Source organism: Bubalus bubalis, chromosome 9, assembly GCF_019923935.1.
Source record: "Bubalus bubalis isolate 160015118507 breed Murrah chromosome 9, NDDB_SH_1, whole genome shotgun sequence".
Lineage (NCBI taxonomy): Eukaryota > Metazoa > Chordata > Mammalia > Artiodactyla > Bovidae > Bubalus > Bubalus bubalis.
The window spans coordinates 100,352,959-100,366,982 of record NC_059165.1 but is presented as its reverse complement, the minus strand read 5'-3'; the positions used below and the strand labels follow the sequence as shown (position 1 = coordinate 100,366,982).

Here is a 14,024-nt window from a genome sequence, read left to right as displayed (position 1 = left end):
AGTTTATTTTTTTGTATGGTGTTAGAAAGTGTTCTAGTTTCATTCTTTTACAGGTGGATGACCAGTTTCCCCAGCACTTGTTAAAGAGATTGTATTTTCTCCATTGTATATTTTTTACTCATTTGTCAAAGATGAGGTGTCCATAGGGGCATAGACTTGTTTCTAGGCTTTCTATTTGTTCCATTAATCTATATTTCAGTTTTTGTGCCAGTACCATACTGTCTTGATGACTGTAGCTTTGTAGTAGAGCCTGAAGTCAGGCAGGTTGATTCCTCCAGTTCCATTCTTCTTTCTCAAGATTGCTCTGGCTATTTGAGGACTTTGTATTTCCATACAAATTGTGAAATTATTTGTTCTAGTTCTGTGAAAAATACCGCTGATAGCTTGATAGGGATTGCATTGAATCTATAGATTGCTTTGTGTAGTACACTCATTTTCACTATGTTGATTCTTCTGATACATGAACACGGTATATTTCTCCATCTATTAGTCTCATCTTTGATTTTGTTATCAGTTCTTTATAGTTTTCTATGTATAGGTCTTCTGTTTCTTTAGGTAGATTTATTCCTAAGTATTTTATTCTTTTCATCACAATAGTGAATGGAGTTGTTTCCTTAATTTCTCCTTCTGTTTTTTCATGGTTAGTGTATAGGAATGCAAGGGATTTCTGTGTATTAATTCTGTGCCCTGCAACTTTTCTATAATCATTGATTAGCTCTAGTAATTTTCTGGTGGAGTTTTTATGGTTTTCTATGTAAAAGATCATGTCATCTGCAAACAGTGAGGGTTTTACTTCTTCTTTTACAATCTAGATTCCTTTTATTTCTTTTTCTGCTCTGATTGCTGTGGCTAAAACTTCCAAAACTATGTTGAATAGTAGTGATGAGAGTGGTCACCCTTGTCTTGTTTCTGACTTTATGGGAAATCCTTTTGATTTTTTGCCATTGAGGATAATGTTTGCTGTGCGTTTATCATATACGGCTTTTATTATGTTGAGATATGTTCTTTCTGTGCCTGCTTTTGGGAAGGATTTTATCATAAGTGGATGTTGAATTTTGTTAAAGGCTTTCTTTGCATCTATTGAGATAATTATATGATTTTTATCCTTCAGTTTGTTAATATGGTGTATCACATTAATTGATTTGTGAATATTGAAGAATCCTTGCATTCCTGGGATAAAGCCCACTTCGTCATGATGTGTGATCTTTTTAACATGTTACTGGATTCTGTTTGCTAGAATTCTGTTGAGGATTATTGCATCTATGTTCATCAGTGATATTGGCCTATAGTTTTCTTTTTTATGGCATCTTTTTCTGGTTTTGGTATTAGGGTGATTGTGGTGCAATAGAATGGGTTTGGGAGTTTACCTTCCTCTGAAATTTTCTAGAAGAGTTTGAATAGGATAGGTGCTAGCTCTTCTCTAAATTTTTGGTAGAATTCAGCTGTGAAGCCATCTGGTCCTGGGCTTTTATTTGTTGGAAGATTTTTTATTAGAGTTTTGATTCCATGCTTGTGATAGGTCTGTTAAGATTTTCTATTTCTTCCTGGTTCAGTTTTGGAAGGTTATACTTTTCTAAGAACTCATCCATTTCTTCCAGGTTCCATTTTATTGGCATATAGCTGCCAATAGTAGTCTCTTTTATGATCCTTTGCATTTCTGTGTTGTCTGTTGTGATTTCTCCATTTTCATTTCTAATTTTGTTGATTTGATTCTTCTCCCTTTTTTCCTTGATGAGTCTGGCTAATGGTTTGTCTATCTTATTTATCTTCTCAAACAACCAGCTTTTAGTTTTGTTGATTTTTGCTATAGTCACCTTTATTTCTTTTTCATTGATTTCTGCCTTAATTTTTATGATTTCTTTCCTTCTACTAACCCTGGGGTTCATCATTTCTTCTTTTTCTAGTTGCTTTAGGTGTAAAGTTAGGTTATTTATTTGATTTTTCTCTTGTAAGCTTGTAATGCTATGAACCTTCCCCTTAGCAGTGCTTTTGCTAAGGGGATAGGTTTTTGAAAACCTATGAATCCCATAAGTTTTGGGTTGTCATGTTTTCATTTGTTTCTGTGCATATTTTGATTTCCTTTATTTCTTCCATGATTTGTTGGTTACTCAGAACTGTGTTGTTTAGCCTCCATATGTTTGTATTTTTAATAGTTTTTTCCCTATTCAATTCAGTTCAGTCGCTCAGTCGAGTCCGACTCTGTAACCCCATGAATTGCAGCACGCCAGGCCTCCCTGTCCATCACCAACTCCCAGAGTTCACTCAAACTCACGTCCATCAAGTCCCTGATGCCATCCAGCCATCTCATCCTCTGTCGTCCCCTTCTCCTCCTGCCCCCAATCCCTCCCAGCATCAGAGTCTTCTCCAATGAGTCAACCCTTCGCATGAGGTGGCCAAAGTACTGGAGTTTCAGCTTTAGCATCATTCCTTCCAAAGAATACCCAGGACTGATCTCCTTTAGAATGGACTGGTTGGATCTCCTTGCAGTCCAAGGGACTCTCAAGAGTCTTCTCCAACACCACAGTTCAAAAACATCAATTCTTTGGCACTCAGCCTTCTTCACAGTCCCACTCTCACATCCATACATGACCACTGGAAAAACCATAGCCTTGACTAGATGGACCTTTGTTGGCAAAGTAATGTCTCTGCTTTTCAATATGCTCTCTAGGTTGGTCATAACTTTCCTTCCAAGGAGTAAGCATCTTTTAATTTCATGGCTACAATCACCATCTTCAGTGACTTTGGAGCCAAAAAAAATAAAGTCCAACACTGTTTCCCCATCTATTTGCCATGAAGTGATGGGACCGGATGCCATGATCTTAGTTTTCTGAATGTTGAGCTTTAAGCCAACCTTTTCACTCTCCTCTTTCACCTTCATCAAGAGGCTTTTTAGTTCCTCTTCACTTTCTGCCATAAGGGTGGTGTCATCTGCATATCTGAGGTTTTTTATAATTCTCCCCACAATCTAGATTCCAGCTTGTGCTTCTTCCAGCCAAGCATTTCACATGATATACTCTGCATATAAGTTAAATAAGCAGGGTGACAATATACAGCCTTGACATACTCCTTTTCCTATTTTGAACCAGTCTGTTGTTCCATGTCCAGTTCTAACTGTTGCTTCCTGACCTGCATACAGGTTTCTCAAGAGACAGGTCAGGTGATCTGGGATTCCAATCTCTTTCAGAATTTTCCAGTTTATTGTGATCCACACAGTCAAAGGCTTTGGCATCATCAATAAAGCAAAAATAGATGTTTTTTTCTCGAACTCTCTTGCTTTTTCCATGATCCAGCAGATATTGGCAATTTGATCTCTGGTTTCTCTGCCTTTTCTAAATTCAGCTTGAACATCTGGGAGTTCACAGTTCACGTATTGCTGAACCTGGCTTGGAGAAATTTGAGCATTACTTTGCTAGCATATGAGATGAGTGCAATTGTGCGGTAGTTCGAGCATTCTTTGGCATTGCTTTCTTTGAGTTGATATCTAATCTTAGCGCATTATGATCAGGAAAAAGGCTTGAAATGACTTCAATTTTTTTGAATTTACTGAGGTTAGACCTATGCCCAGAATGTGATAAATCCTGGAGAATGTTCCATGTGCACTTGCGAAAAAGGTGAAATTCATTGTTTGGGGGTGAAATGTCCTATAGATTTCAATTAGGTCTAACTGGTCCATTGTGTCATTTAAAGTTTTTGTTTCCTTGCTAATTTTCTGCTTAGTTTATCTATCCATAGGTGTGAGTGGGGTATTAAAGTCTCCTACTCTTATTGTGTTACTGTTAATTTCCCCTTTCATGCTTGTTAGCATTTGCTTTACGTATTGAGGTGCTCTTAGGTTGGGTGCATATATATTTATAATTGTTATATCTTCTTCTTGGTTTGATCCTCTGATCATTATACGGAGTCCTTCTTTGTCTCTTTTCATGGCCTTTATTTCAAAGTCTATTTTATCTGATATGAGTATTGCTACTCCTGCTCTCTTTTGCATGAAATATCTATTTCCAGCCCTTCACTTTCAATCTGTATGTGTCCCTTGGTTTGAGGTGGGTCTCTTGTAGACAGCATATATAGGGGGCTTGTTTTTGTATCCAGCCTTTGCCTTTTGGTTTCAGCATTCAACCCATTTACATTTAAAGTAATTATTGATAAGTATGATCCTCTTACCATTTGCTTTGTTGTTTGGGGTTCGAGTTTATACACCTTTTCTGTGTTTCCTGTCTAAAGAAGATCATTTAGCACTTATTGAAGAGCTGGTTTGGTGGCACTGAATTCTCTCAGCTTTTGCTTCTCTGTAAAGCTTTTAATTTCTCCTTCATATTTGAATGAGATCCTTGTTGGGTATAGTAATCTGGGTTGTAGGTTTTTTTCTTTCATCACTTTAAGCATGTCCTGCCATTCCCTCCTGACCTGAAGAGTTTCTATTGAAAGATCAGCTGTTATCCTTATGGGGTTCCCCTTGTGTGTTATTTGTTGCTTTTCCCTTGCTACTTTTAATATTTGCTCTTTATTAGTTTGATTAGTATGTGTCTTGGGGTGTTTTGCCTTGGGTTTATTCTGTTTGGGATTCTCTGGGTTTCTTGAACTTGGATGGCTATTTCCTTCCCCATTTTAGGGAAGTTTTCAACTATTCTCTCCTCAAGTATTTTCTCATGCCTTTTCTTTTTGTCTTCTTCTGGGACTCCTATTACTTGAATGTAAGGGTGGAGGTCTCTGAGGTTGTCCTCATTTCTTTTAATTCTTTTTTTCTTTTTTCTTCTTTGCTTCATTTGTTTCCACTATTCTATCTTCCACCTCACTTATGCTATCTTCTGCCTCAGTTATTCTACTGTTGGATCCCTCCAGAGTGCTTTTGATCTCAGTTATTTCATTGTTCATAATTTATTGACTCTTCTTTATTCCTTCTAGATCCTTGTTAAACATTTCTTGCATCTTCTCAATCCTTGTCACTAATTTATTTATCTGTAACTCCGTTTTGTTTTCAAGCTTTTGGATCATCTTTACTATCATTATTCTGAATTCTTTTTCAGGTAGACTCCCTATCTCCTCCTCTTTTGTTTGATCTGGTGGACATTTATCATGTTCCTTTACCTGCTGAATATTTCTCTGCCTTTTCATTTTGTTTAGATTGATCTGTTTGGGGTGTCCATTCTGTATGCTGGAAATTTGTGGTTCCTCTTTATTGTGGAACCTGCCCTGTGGACTAGTGGCTTGTCAGGGTTTCCTGGTTAGGGGAGCTTGCATCTGTTTTCTGGTGGGTGGATCTGGGTCTCTTCTCTCTGGAGTGCAATGAAGTGTCCAGTAGAGAGTTCGGGTGTCTGTAGGCTTGGTATGGCTTTGAACGGCCTGTCTTTTAATTCTCAGGGCTGTGTTCCTGCTTTGCTGGAGAATTAGCATGGTGACCAGGTGGAGAACATGGAGAGTCAAAAGGGGAAGGAGCAGTCTAGCCAGTAATCAATTCCATATGTGCTCTCCACAGTCTGGAAAACCCAGAAAGGTTCAGAGTTACATAGAGAAGAGAAGAGGGATGAGGAAGATAGAGGTGACAAGGAGGAGAAGAGGGGGGAGTCAAAAGAGGAGAGACAAATCTAGCAAGTAATCAGTTCCCTAAGTGTTCTCCACAGCCCAGAACATCCAGAGAGATTCACAGAGTTAAGTAGAAAAGAGAAGGGGGAAGGAGGAGATAGAGGTGACCTGGAGATAAAAGGGAGAGTCCAAAGAGGAGACAGCAATCAAGCCAGTAATCAACAGCCCTAAGTGAAAATGGATACTGAAGGTTAGGTTCTTAAAGGTACAAAATTGATAACAAATACCAAAAAGCAAAGATTAAAAATCTAGAGTAGAGGTTAGACTCTCAAAAATACAAAATTAAAAATACAAAACAAAATTTATAAAATATATATTTATGAAATATGCTTTAAAAATAGGTCTTTTTTTTTGCAAGGTAACTGTAGGTTGTAAAAATGAAAATCAAAGGAGTAATAAAGAACATAAATTTTTAAAAAATTAAAAAGTGATGATAGCAAAACTATATCTAGGAATTTCTCTGGAGCTGTTGTCGGCAGTGTGGAGTCAGTTCAGTTTCAAATAGTTCCTTGTTCCAGCTTGTACTTGTTCTCAAGGTCTACAAGCCCTCTCCAATGCTTAGTCAATGTTAACTACAAGGTTTTAATCTGTTGCACCTGTTACTTCCAGTGGTTCCCTCTTTGTTCATTTTGGCTTCCTCTGTTTGCAGGTCTCTTTGGTGTCTAATTTCTGCCCTGACACAAGGGGTGAAGGCGGTCACTTATTTAGGCTCACTTGTTCAGTTGGGTTGTGGGGAGGGAGGAACACTGCAAACAAATATTGCTGGCATGTGTGGGGAGTGCTCACAGTGTATGGACCACACTGGGTTTGTCCCAGGTCACAGCAGCATGTGCTTTCCCATTCTACACTGCTCAGGCTTCAGCGTGCTCTGCAGGGCACTGTCCAAAGTGGGCCCTGCATTTCATGCACTTCCCAGGTCTAAATCACTCAGGTCCAGGTTCTCGGGTAGTCCACAAGGGCACAGACTCGATTGGGCATGCGTTTTGTGCCCTTCCCAGATCCGAGCAGCTCAGACAACCAGGTGCTTGGCAACTGCACTGTTCCAGATGTACAATGCGTCTTAATCACCTCCCAATCCTGACTAGGTTTTCTGGAGCATGAGAGCACTGTCTCATGTGTGCTGTGTGTCTCTTCTGGGGAGCTGATGTCAGGCTGTGACCTTCCTGGCAGATGTCAACCATCCAGGATCCCAGGAAGATGTGGTTAGAAACTGGGAGCCTGCTCACAGTTTGGTGGAGGATGCTGGTCTCTGGGGCCGAGATTGGAGCAGCCCTTGGCCTTCCAGCTCTGGCTGTCACATGCCTGCCTCTCTGCCTCCAGCAGGGTGCCCTGTACACAGCAGGGGTGGTAGATCTGGGCTTCTGGGCTACTTCTCCACTGGCAGTTGTGGTTGGGCGCCTACTCTGTGGGTTGTTTGTTTTTTTTTTCCCCCTCCCAGTTAAGTTCCCTCTGAGATTTCAAATATCCCCACAGACCTGCCTTTGAGGGGGTTTCCTACTGTTTGTATACTTCCTCTCCTTCACGACTCCCTCCCCATGATGGGTCTCTGTCCCTAACTCTTTTGTTTCTCTTTTTGTCTTTTATATTTTGTCCTACCTCCTTTCAAAGAGAATGGGCTGCATTTCTGGGTGCCTGGTGTCCTCCGCCAGCATTCAGAAGTTGTTTTGTGGAAGTTGCTCAGCATTAAAATGATCTTTAGATGAATTTGTGGGGGAGAAAGTGGTCTCCCCATTCTATTCCTCTGCCATCTTGGGACCATCCCCCAGAAGTTTTCATTTTTGAAGAAATCCAGTTTCTCCATTTTTTGTTCACTTGTCCTTTGGGAGTCTTATCTTAAAACAATGGCCTGCAACAAGGTTACAAAAATTTGCATGCATGTTTCTTCCAAGACTTCAGAACTTTTAGTAATTGCATATAGGTATTGTCTATAGTAATTATATATAGGTATTGGTTATGACCAACTTGGATAGCATATTCAAAAGCAGAGACATTACTCTGCCAACAAAGGTCCGTCTAGTCAAAGCTGTGGTTTTTCCAGTGGTCATGTATGGATGTGATAGTTGGACTGTGAAGAAAGCTGAGCGCTGAATTGATGCTTTTAAACTGTGATGTTGGAGAAGACTCTTGAGAGTCTCTTGGACTGCAAGGAAATCCAACCAGTCCATTCTGAAGGAGATCAGTCCTGAGTGTTCTTTGGAAGGAATAATGCTAAAGTTGAAACTCCAGTACTTTGGCCACCTCATGGGAAGAGTTGACTCATTGGAAAAGACTCTGATGCTGGGAGGGATTGGGGGCAGGAGGAGAAGGAGACGGCAGAGGATGAGATTGCTGGATGGCATCACCGACTCAATGGGCGTGATTTTAAGTGAACTCTGGGAGCTGGTGATGGACAGGGAGGCCTAGTGTGCTGCAATTCATGGGGTTGCAAAGAGTCGGACATGACTGAGCGACTGAACTGAACTGATTGCTTATAATAATATGGTTTTACATATAGTAATTGTTTCCCAGGTGGTGCTAGTGGTAAACAATCTACCTACAATGCAGGAGACCCAGGTTCAATCCCTGGGTCAGGAAGATCCCCCAGAGGAGGAAATGGCAACCAACTCCAGAATTCTTGCCTGGGGAATACCACGGGCAGTGGAGCCTGATGACCTACAAACGATGGAATAACAAAGAATTGGACATGACTGAGCAACTAACACTTTCACTTCCATAGGTATATCAATTTGTAATTAACATTTTAATTGTATGAATTTTATACTTTTTTTGTGAGGTGCACGTTCTTTAGCATGTGGATATGCAGTTGTCCCAGCATCATTTGTTTAAAAGTTTATTCTTTCCCCCAGTGAACTGTACTGAAAACCTTGTCAAAATAAGTTACCCTAAATATAAGTGTTGATGTCTGTACTCTAGGCTCTTTCATTCATATATCTTGATTCCAGTATTTTGTAGTAAATTTCACTTTGACTCTATCAATAAGTATTTCTCAAGATTTTTTAACTATTTGGAACCCCATTAGTTCAATGCAGTTCAGTCGCTCAGTCATGTCCGACTCTTTGCGACCCCATGAATCACAGCACGCCAGGCCTCCCTGTCCAACACCAACTCTTGGAGTTCACTCAAACTCATGTCCATTCAGTCAGTGATGCCATCCAGCCATCTCATCCTCTGTCAACCCCTTCTCCTCCTGCCCCCAATCCCTCCCAGCATCAGAGTCTTCTCCAATGAGTCAACTCTTCACGTGAAGTGGCCAAAGTACTGGAGTTTCAGCTTTAGCATCAGTCCTTCCAAAGAACACCCAGAACTGATCTCCTTTAGAATGGACTGGTTGGATCTCCTTGCAGTCCAAGGGACTCTCAAGAGTCTTCTCCAACATCACAGTTCAAAAGCATCAATTCTTTGCCACTCAGCTTTCTTCACAGTCCAACTCTCACATCCATATATGACTACTGGAAAAACCATAGCCTTGACTAGACAGACTTTTGTTGACAAAGTAATGTCTCTGCTTTTTAATACGCTATCTAGGTTGGTCATAACTTTCCTTCCAAGGAGTAGCATCTTTTAATTTCATGGCTGCAATCGCCATCTGCAGTGATTTTGGAGCCCAAAAAAATAAAGTCTGACACTGTTTCCAGTGTTTCCCCATCTATTTCCCATGAAGTGATGGGACCAGATGCCATGATCTTCGTTTTCTGAATGTTGAGCTTTAAGCCAACTCTTTCACTCTCCTCTTTCACTTTCATCAAGATGCTTTTTAGTTCCTCTTCACTTTCTGCCATAAGGGTGGAGTCTCATGTAAATTGTAAGAAGTGCTTGCCAATTTCTGAAAAAAGTTAGCTGAGATGTTGATAAGGATTGTGTTGAGTCTATAGATCAATTTGGGGGAATGCTGCCATATTAACTATATTGCCTTCTGACCCATGATCATGGAAAATTTATTTATTTGTTTGGGTCTTCATTGACTTCTTTTGACTATCTTTTATAGTTTTTGGTGTAAAAGTCTAGCACTTTCTAACAAAATACTATTTTTCACACTTTTCTTCTCAGGATAATTGAATCAGTCAGTAAACCAGATGATCTGGTATCCTAGACAATGAGGAAAATTCTAAACTGTCACCTCTGTAATGGGAAAAAAAAAAAGCAACACTTTTTCGTGTTTGTTACAAGTAACTCTTCATGGAACCATTGTGGAAGAAAGCATGAAGGGAATATACGATATTCAGATTGCTGGAGAATTTGGGTTTTCTGTTCCATATGGGATGCCTACTTCACTAACAGCATAATCAGGGAGCTATGACCCAATTCCCCATTTGCCTTGGATTAAATCATCTGCTTCAACCTTTTTTTCTACAAAGTTCCTCTAATTGAAAATATATGACAAGGAGAATGAGCTTCAGAAGTCAAACTTAAAATACAATAAGAGAGTAAATAGGTCAAACCCTACATAGAGGGTAAACAACTAATATGGTTTCCCAAAATTTTCCTGGATTATGTCCTAAAAAACATTTTCATTACGGGCAACCTTGGACAGATGGTCTCCATACATACATGCTTCAACTTCTTCACTCTCCATTTCTAAAGATTGCTAACTTATTCATTAGAAATATATATATTAGTACTCACCATATGCTCCACTAAATTAAGAGACTTTCAGTTTCTAATTTTACTTATATGATAAATAAAGTGCTTTATCAGAGTAAAATTAGAACCCTGTGAATAAAATCTCTTAATTTGTATATCTTGTAAACTGAGCTTGACAAAATAAAAGTGTATATTGTTACTGCACAGTTTTGTTTTGTTTGTGTATATAATAAGTTATTTCTTTCTCAAACTGTGACCTATTCAAGATCTAAACCAGAGGATTACACCTACAATAAATGTCCTGCAAACACCCACTAATCTCTTTGTATCACTTGAAACAAAATGGAAAATTACTGTAAGTTATCATAATATATAAACTTTAAAATATCCATGAGTTCTTGTTGTTGTTTACTCACTGAGTAATGTCTGACTCTTTTGAAACCCTATGGAGTGCAGCCCACCAGGTTCCTCTGTCCATGGGATTTCCCAGGCAAGAATACTGGAGTGGATTTCCATTTCCTTCTCCAAGGAACCCTCCCATCCCAGGGGTCCAACCCACATCTCCTGCATTGGCAGGTGGATTCTTTTCCACTGAGCCACCTGGGAAGCCCCATTAATGAGTACATGTTGTTCTTCAATCAGTAAGACATGTCCAACTCTGCATCCCCATGGACTACAGCACACCAGGCTTCCCTGTCCCTCATCATCTCATCATCTCCCAGAGTTTGCTCAACTTCTTGTCCATTGAATCAATGATGCCATCCAACCATCTCATCCTGTCTCTGCCTTCAGTTTTTCCCAGCATCAGGGTCTTTTCCAATGAGTCAGCTGTTTGTATCAGGTGGCCAAGTATTGGAGTTTCATTTTCAGCATCAGTCCTTCCAAAGAGTATTCAGGGTTGATTTCATTTAAGGTTGACTGGTCATCAAGACAGTATGGTACTGGCACAAAGACAGAAATATATAGCAAGGGAACAAAATAGAAAGCCCATAGATAAATCCACACACCTATGGACACCTTATCTTTGACAAAGGGGGCAAGAATATACAATGGAGAAACAACAATCTCTTTAACAAGTGACACTGGGAAAACTGGTCAACCACTTGTAAAAGAATGAAACTAGAACACTTTCTAACACCATACACAAAAATAAACTCAAAATGGATTAAAGATCTAAATGTAAGATCAAAAATTATTAAACTACTAGAGGAAAACATAGGCAAAACACTCTCCGACATAAACCACAGCAGGATCCTCTATGACCCACCTCCCAGAATATTGGAAATAAAAGCAAAAATAAACAAATGGGACATAATTAAACTTAAAAGCTTCTGCACCACAAAGGAAACTATAAGCAAGGTGAAAAGACAGCCTTCAGAATAGGAGAAAATAATAGCAAATGAAGCAACGGACAAAGAATTAATCTCAAAAATACACAAGCAACTCCTGAAGCTCAATTCCAGAAAAATAAATGAACCAATCAAAAAATGGGCCAAAGAACTAAACAGACATTTCTCCAAAGAAGACATACAGATGGCTAACAAACACATGAAAAGATGTTCAACATCATTCTTTATCAGAGAAATGCAAATCAAAACCACAATGAGGTACCATTTCACGCCAGTCAGAATGGCTGCTATCAAAAAGTCTACAAGCAATAAATGCTGGAGAGGGTGTGGAGAAAAGGGAACCCTCTTACACTGTTGGTGGGAATGCAAACTAGTACAGCCACTATGGAGAACAGTGTGGAGATTCCTTAAAAAAGTGGAACTAGAGCTCCATATGACCCAGCAATCCCACTGCTGGGCATACACACCAAGGAAACCAGAATCGAAAGAGACACAACTACCCCAATGTTCACACAGCACTGCTTATAATAGCTAGGACATGGAAGCAACCTAGATGTCCATCAGCCAATAAATGGATAAGAAAGCTGTGGTACATATACACAATGGAATATTACTCAGCCATTAAAAAATACATTTGAATCAGTTCTAATGAAGTGGATGAAACTGGAGCCTATTATACAGAGTGAAGTAAGCCAGAAAGAAAAACACCAATACAGTATACTAACGCATATATATGGAATTTAGAAAGAAGGTAACGATAACCCTGTATGCGAGACAGCAAAAGACACAGATGTATAGAACAGTCTTTTGGACTCTGTGGGAGAGGGCGAGGGTGGGATGGTTTGGGAGACTTTCACTGAAATGTGTAAAATATCATATGTTAAACAAATCGCCAGTCCAGGTTTGATGCATGATACAGGATGCTCGGGGCTGGTGCACTGGGATGACCCAGAGGGATGGTATGGGGAGGGAGGTGGGAGGGGGGTTCAGGATGGGGAGCACATGTACACTCATGGCAGATTCAAGTCAATGTATGGCAAAACCAGTTCAATATTGTAAAGTAAAATAAATTAATTAATTGATTTAAAAATTTTAAATTAAAAAAAAAGAAAAAAGATTGACTGGTTGGATCACTTTGCTTTCCAACGGACTCCCAAGAGTCTTCTCCAGCACCACAGTTCAAAAGCACCAATTCTTCAATGCTCTGACTTCTTTATTGTCCAGGCTTACATCCTTAGATGACTACTGAAAAGACCATAGCCTTTACTATACAGACCTTTGTCAGCAAAGTGGTGTCTTTGCTTTTTAATACTCTGTCTAGGTTTGTCATAACTTTCCTGCCAAGAAACAATTGTCTTCTAATTTCGTGGCTGTAGTCACTATCCACAATGATTTTAGAGACAAAGAAGAGGAAATACGTCACAGCTTCCACATTTTCCTCTTCTATTTGACTTGAAGTAATGGGACCAGATGCCACGATATTAGTTTTTAATATTGAGTTTTATGCTGGCGTTTTCCCTCTCTTCCTTCACCCTCATCAAGAGGTTCTTTAGTTCCTCTTCACTTTCTGCCATTAGAGTGGTATTATCCACGTATCTGAGGTCCTGGTAATCTTAATTCCGGCTTGTAACTCATCCAGCCCGGCTAACATATAAGTGCTCTGTGTATAAGTTAAATAAACAGGGTGACAATAAACAGCCTCATCGTTCTCCTTTCTCAATTCTGAACCAGTCAGTTGTCCATACAGAGTTTCAACTGTTGCTTATTGACCCACATACAGGATTCTCAGGAGACAGTTAAGATGGTCTGGTATTCACAACTCTCTAAGTTTTCCCAATTTGTTATGATTGACACAGTCAAAGGCTTTAGCATAGTCAATGAAACAGAAGTAGAAGTTTTGGAGGGAATTGCCTTGCTTTCTCTATGATCCAGTAAATGTTGGTAAATTTACCTCTGTTTACTCTGCATTTTCTAAACCCAGCTTAAACATCTGGAGGTTCCCAGTTCATGTAATGTTGAAGCCTAGCTTGAGGATAGTGATAAGAAAAGTAACAGCCAATAAATATGGAAGATTGGATAGAAATAGTTCATGATAATTTTACACTATTTAGTAAATCACCACTAAAAGCACAAGGGAAAATCTTGTTGAAAGACAAGACTATCCCACAGAATTTCCTAAGAGATAATTGGTTAATTACAAGGAACAAAGTGTTATTTTACACTGTTAGATTAGACAACCACCAGATGAATTAATAATCAATCTCAACATCAAAAGTACGTCTGACATTTTATATTTCCTGATAAAACATGAGTTTACATCTCACTTGTGAAATAAAAGAAAGTGGCAAATCAGTCTAACCTAAAACCAATCCAGGCTTTATTTAGGTGTTTGAGAAGACCCTTGAGAGTCCCTTGGACAGCAAGGAGACGAAACCAGTCAATTGTAAAGGAAATCAGTCCTGAGTATCCATTGGAAGGACTGATGCCATAGCTGCTTTCAAGCTACAATATCAA

The 14,024-nt window shown here is 39.4% G+C and overlaps 1 protein-coding gene across 2 annotated transcripts in view; it reads left to right on the top strand.

Moving 5' to 3' along the window:
- LOC102396538 (adhesion G protein-coupled receptor E2) overlaps positions 1 to 10,548 on the top strand; it is a 49,829-nt gene extending 39,281 nt beyond the window's left edge. The window contains exons 19-20 of one of the 2 annotated variants that reach the window (XM_044948240.1): positions 8,089 to 8,296; positions 9,628 to 10,548. In XM_044948240.1, the coding sequence (XP_044804175.1) occupies positions 8,089 to 8,250 (162 nt within the window). In that variant the 3' untranslated portion in view covers positions 8,251 to 8,296; positions 9,628 to 10,548. Of the gene's footprint in view, positions 1 to 8,088; positions 8,730 to 9,627 lie in introns of those variants that run through there. The other variant, XM_044948239.1, reaches the window with a different exon arrangement.
- Positions 10,549 to 14,024: the final 3,476 nt, after the last annotated feature.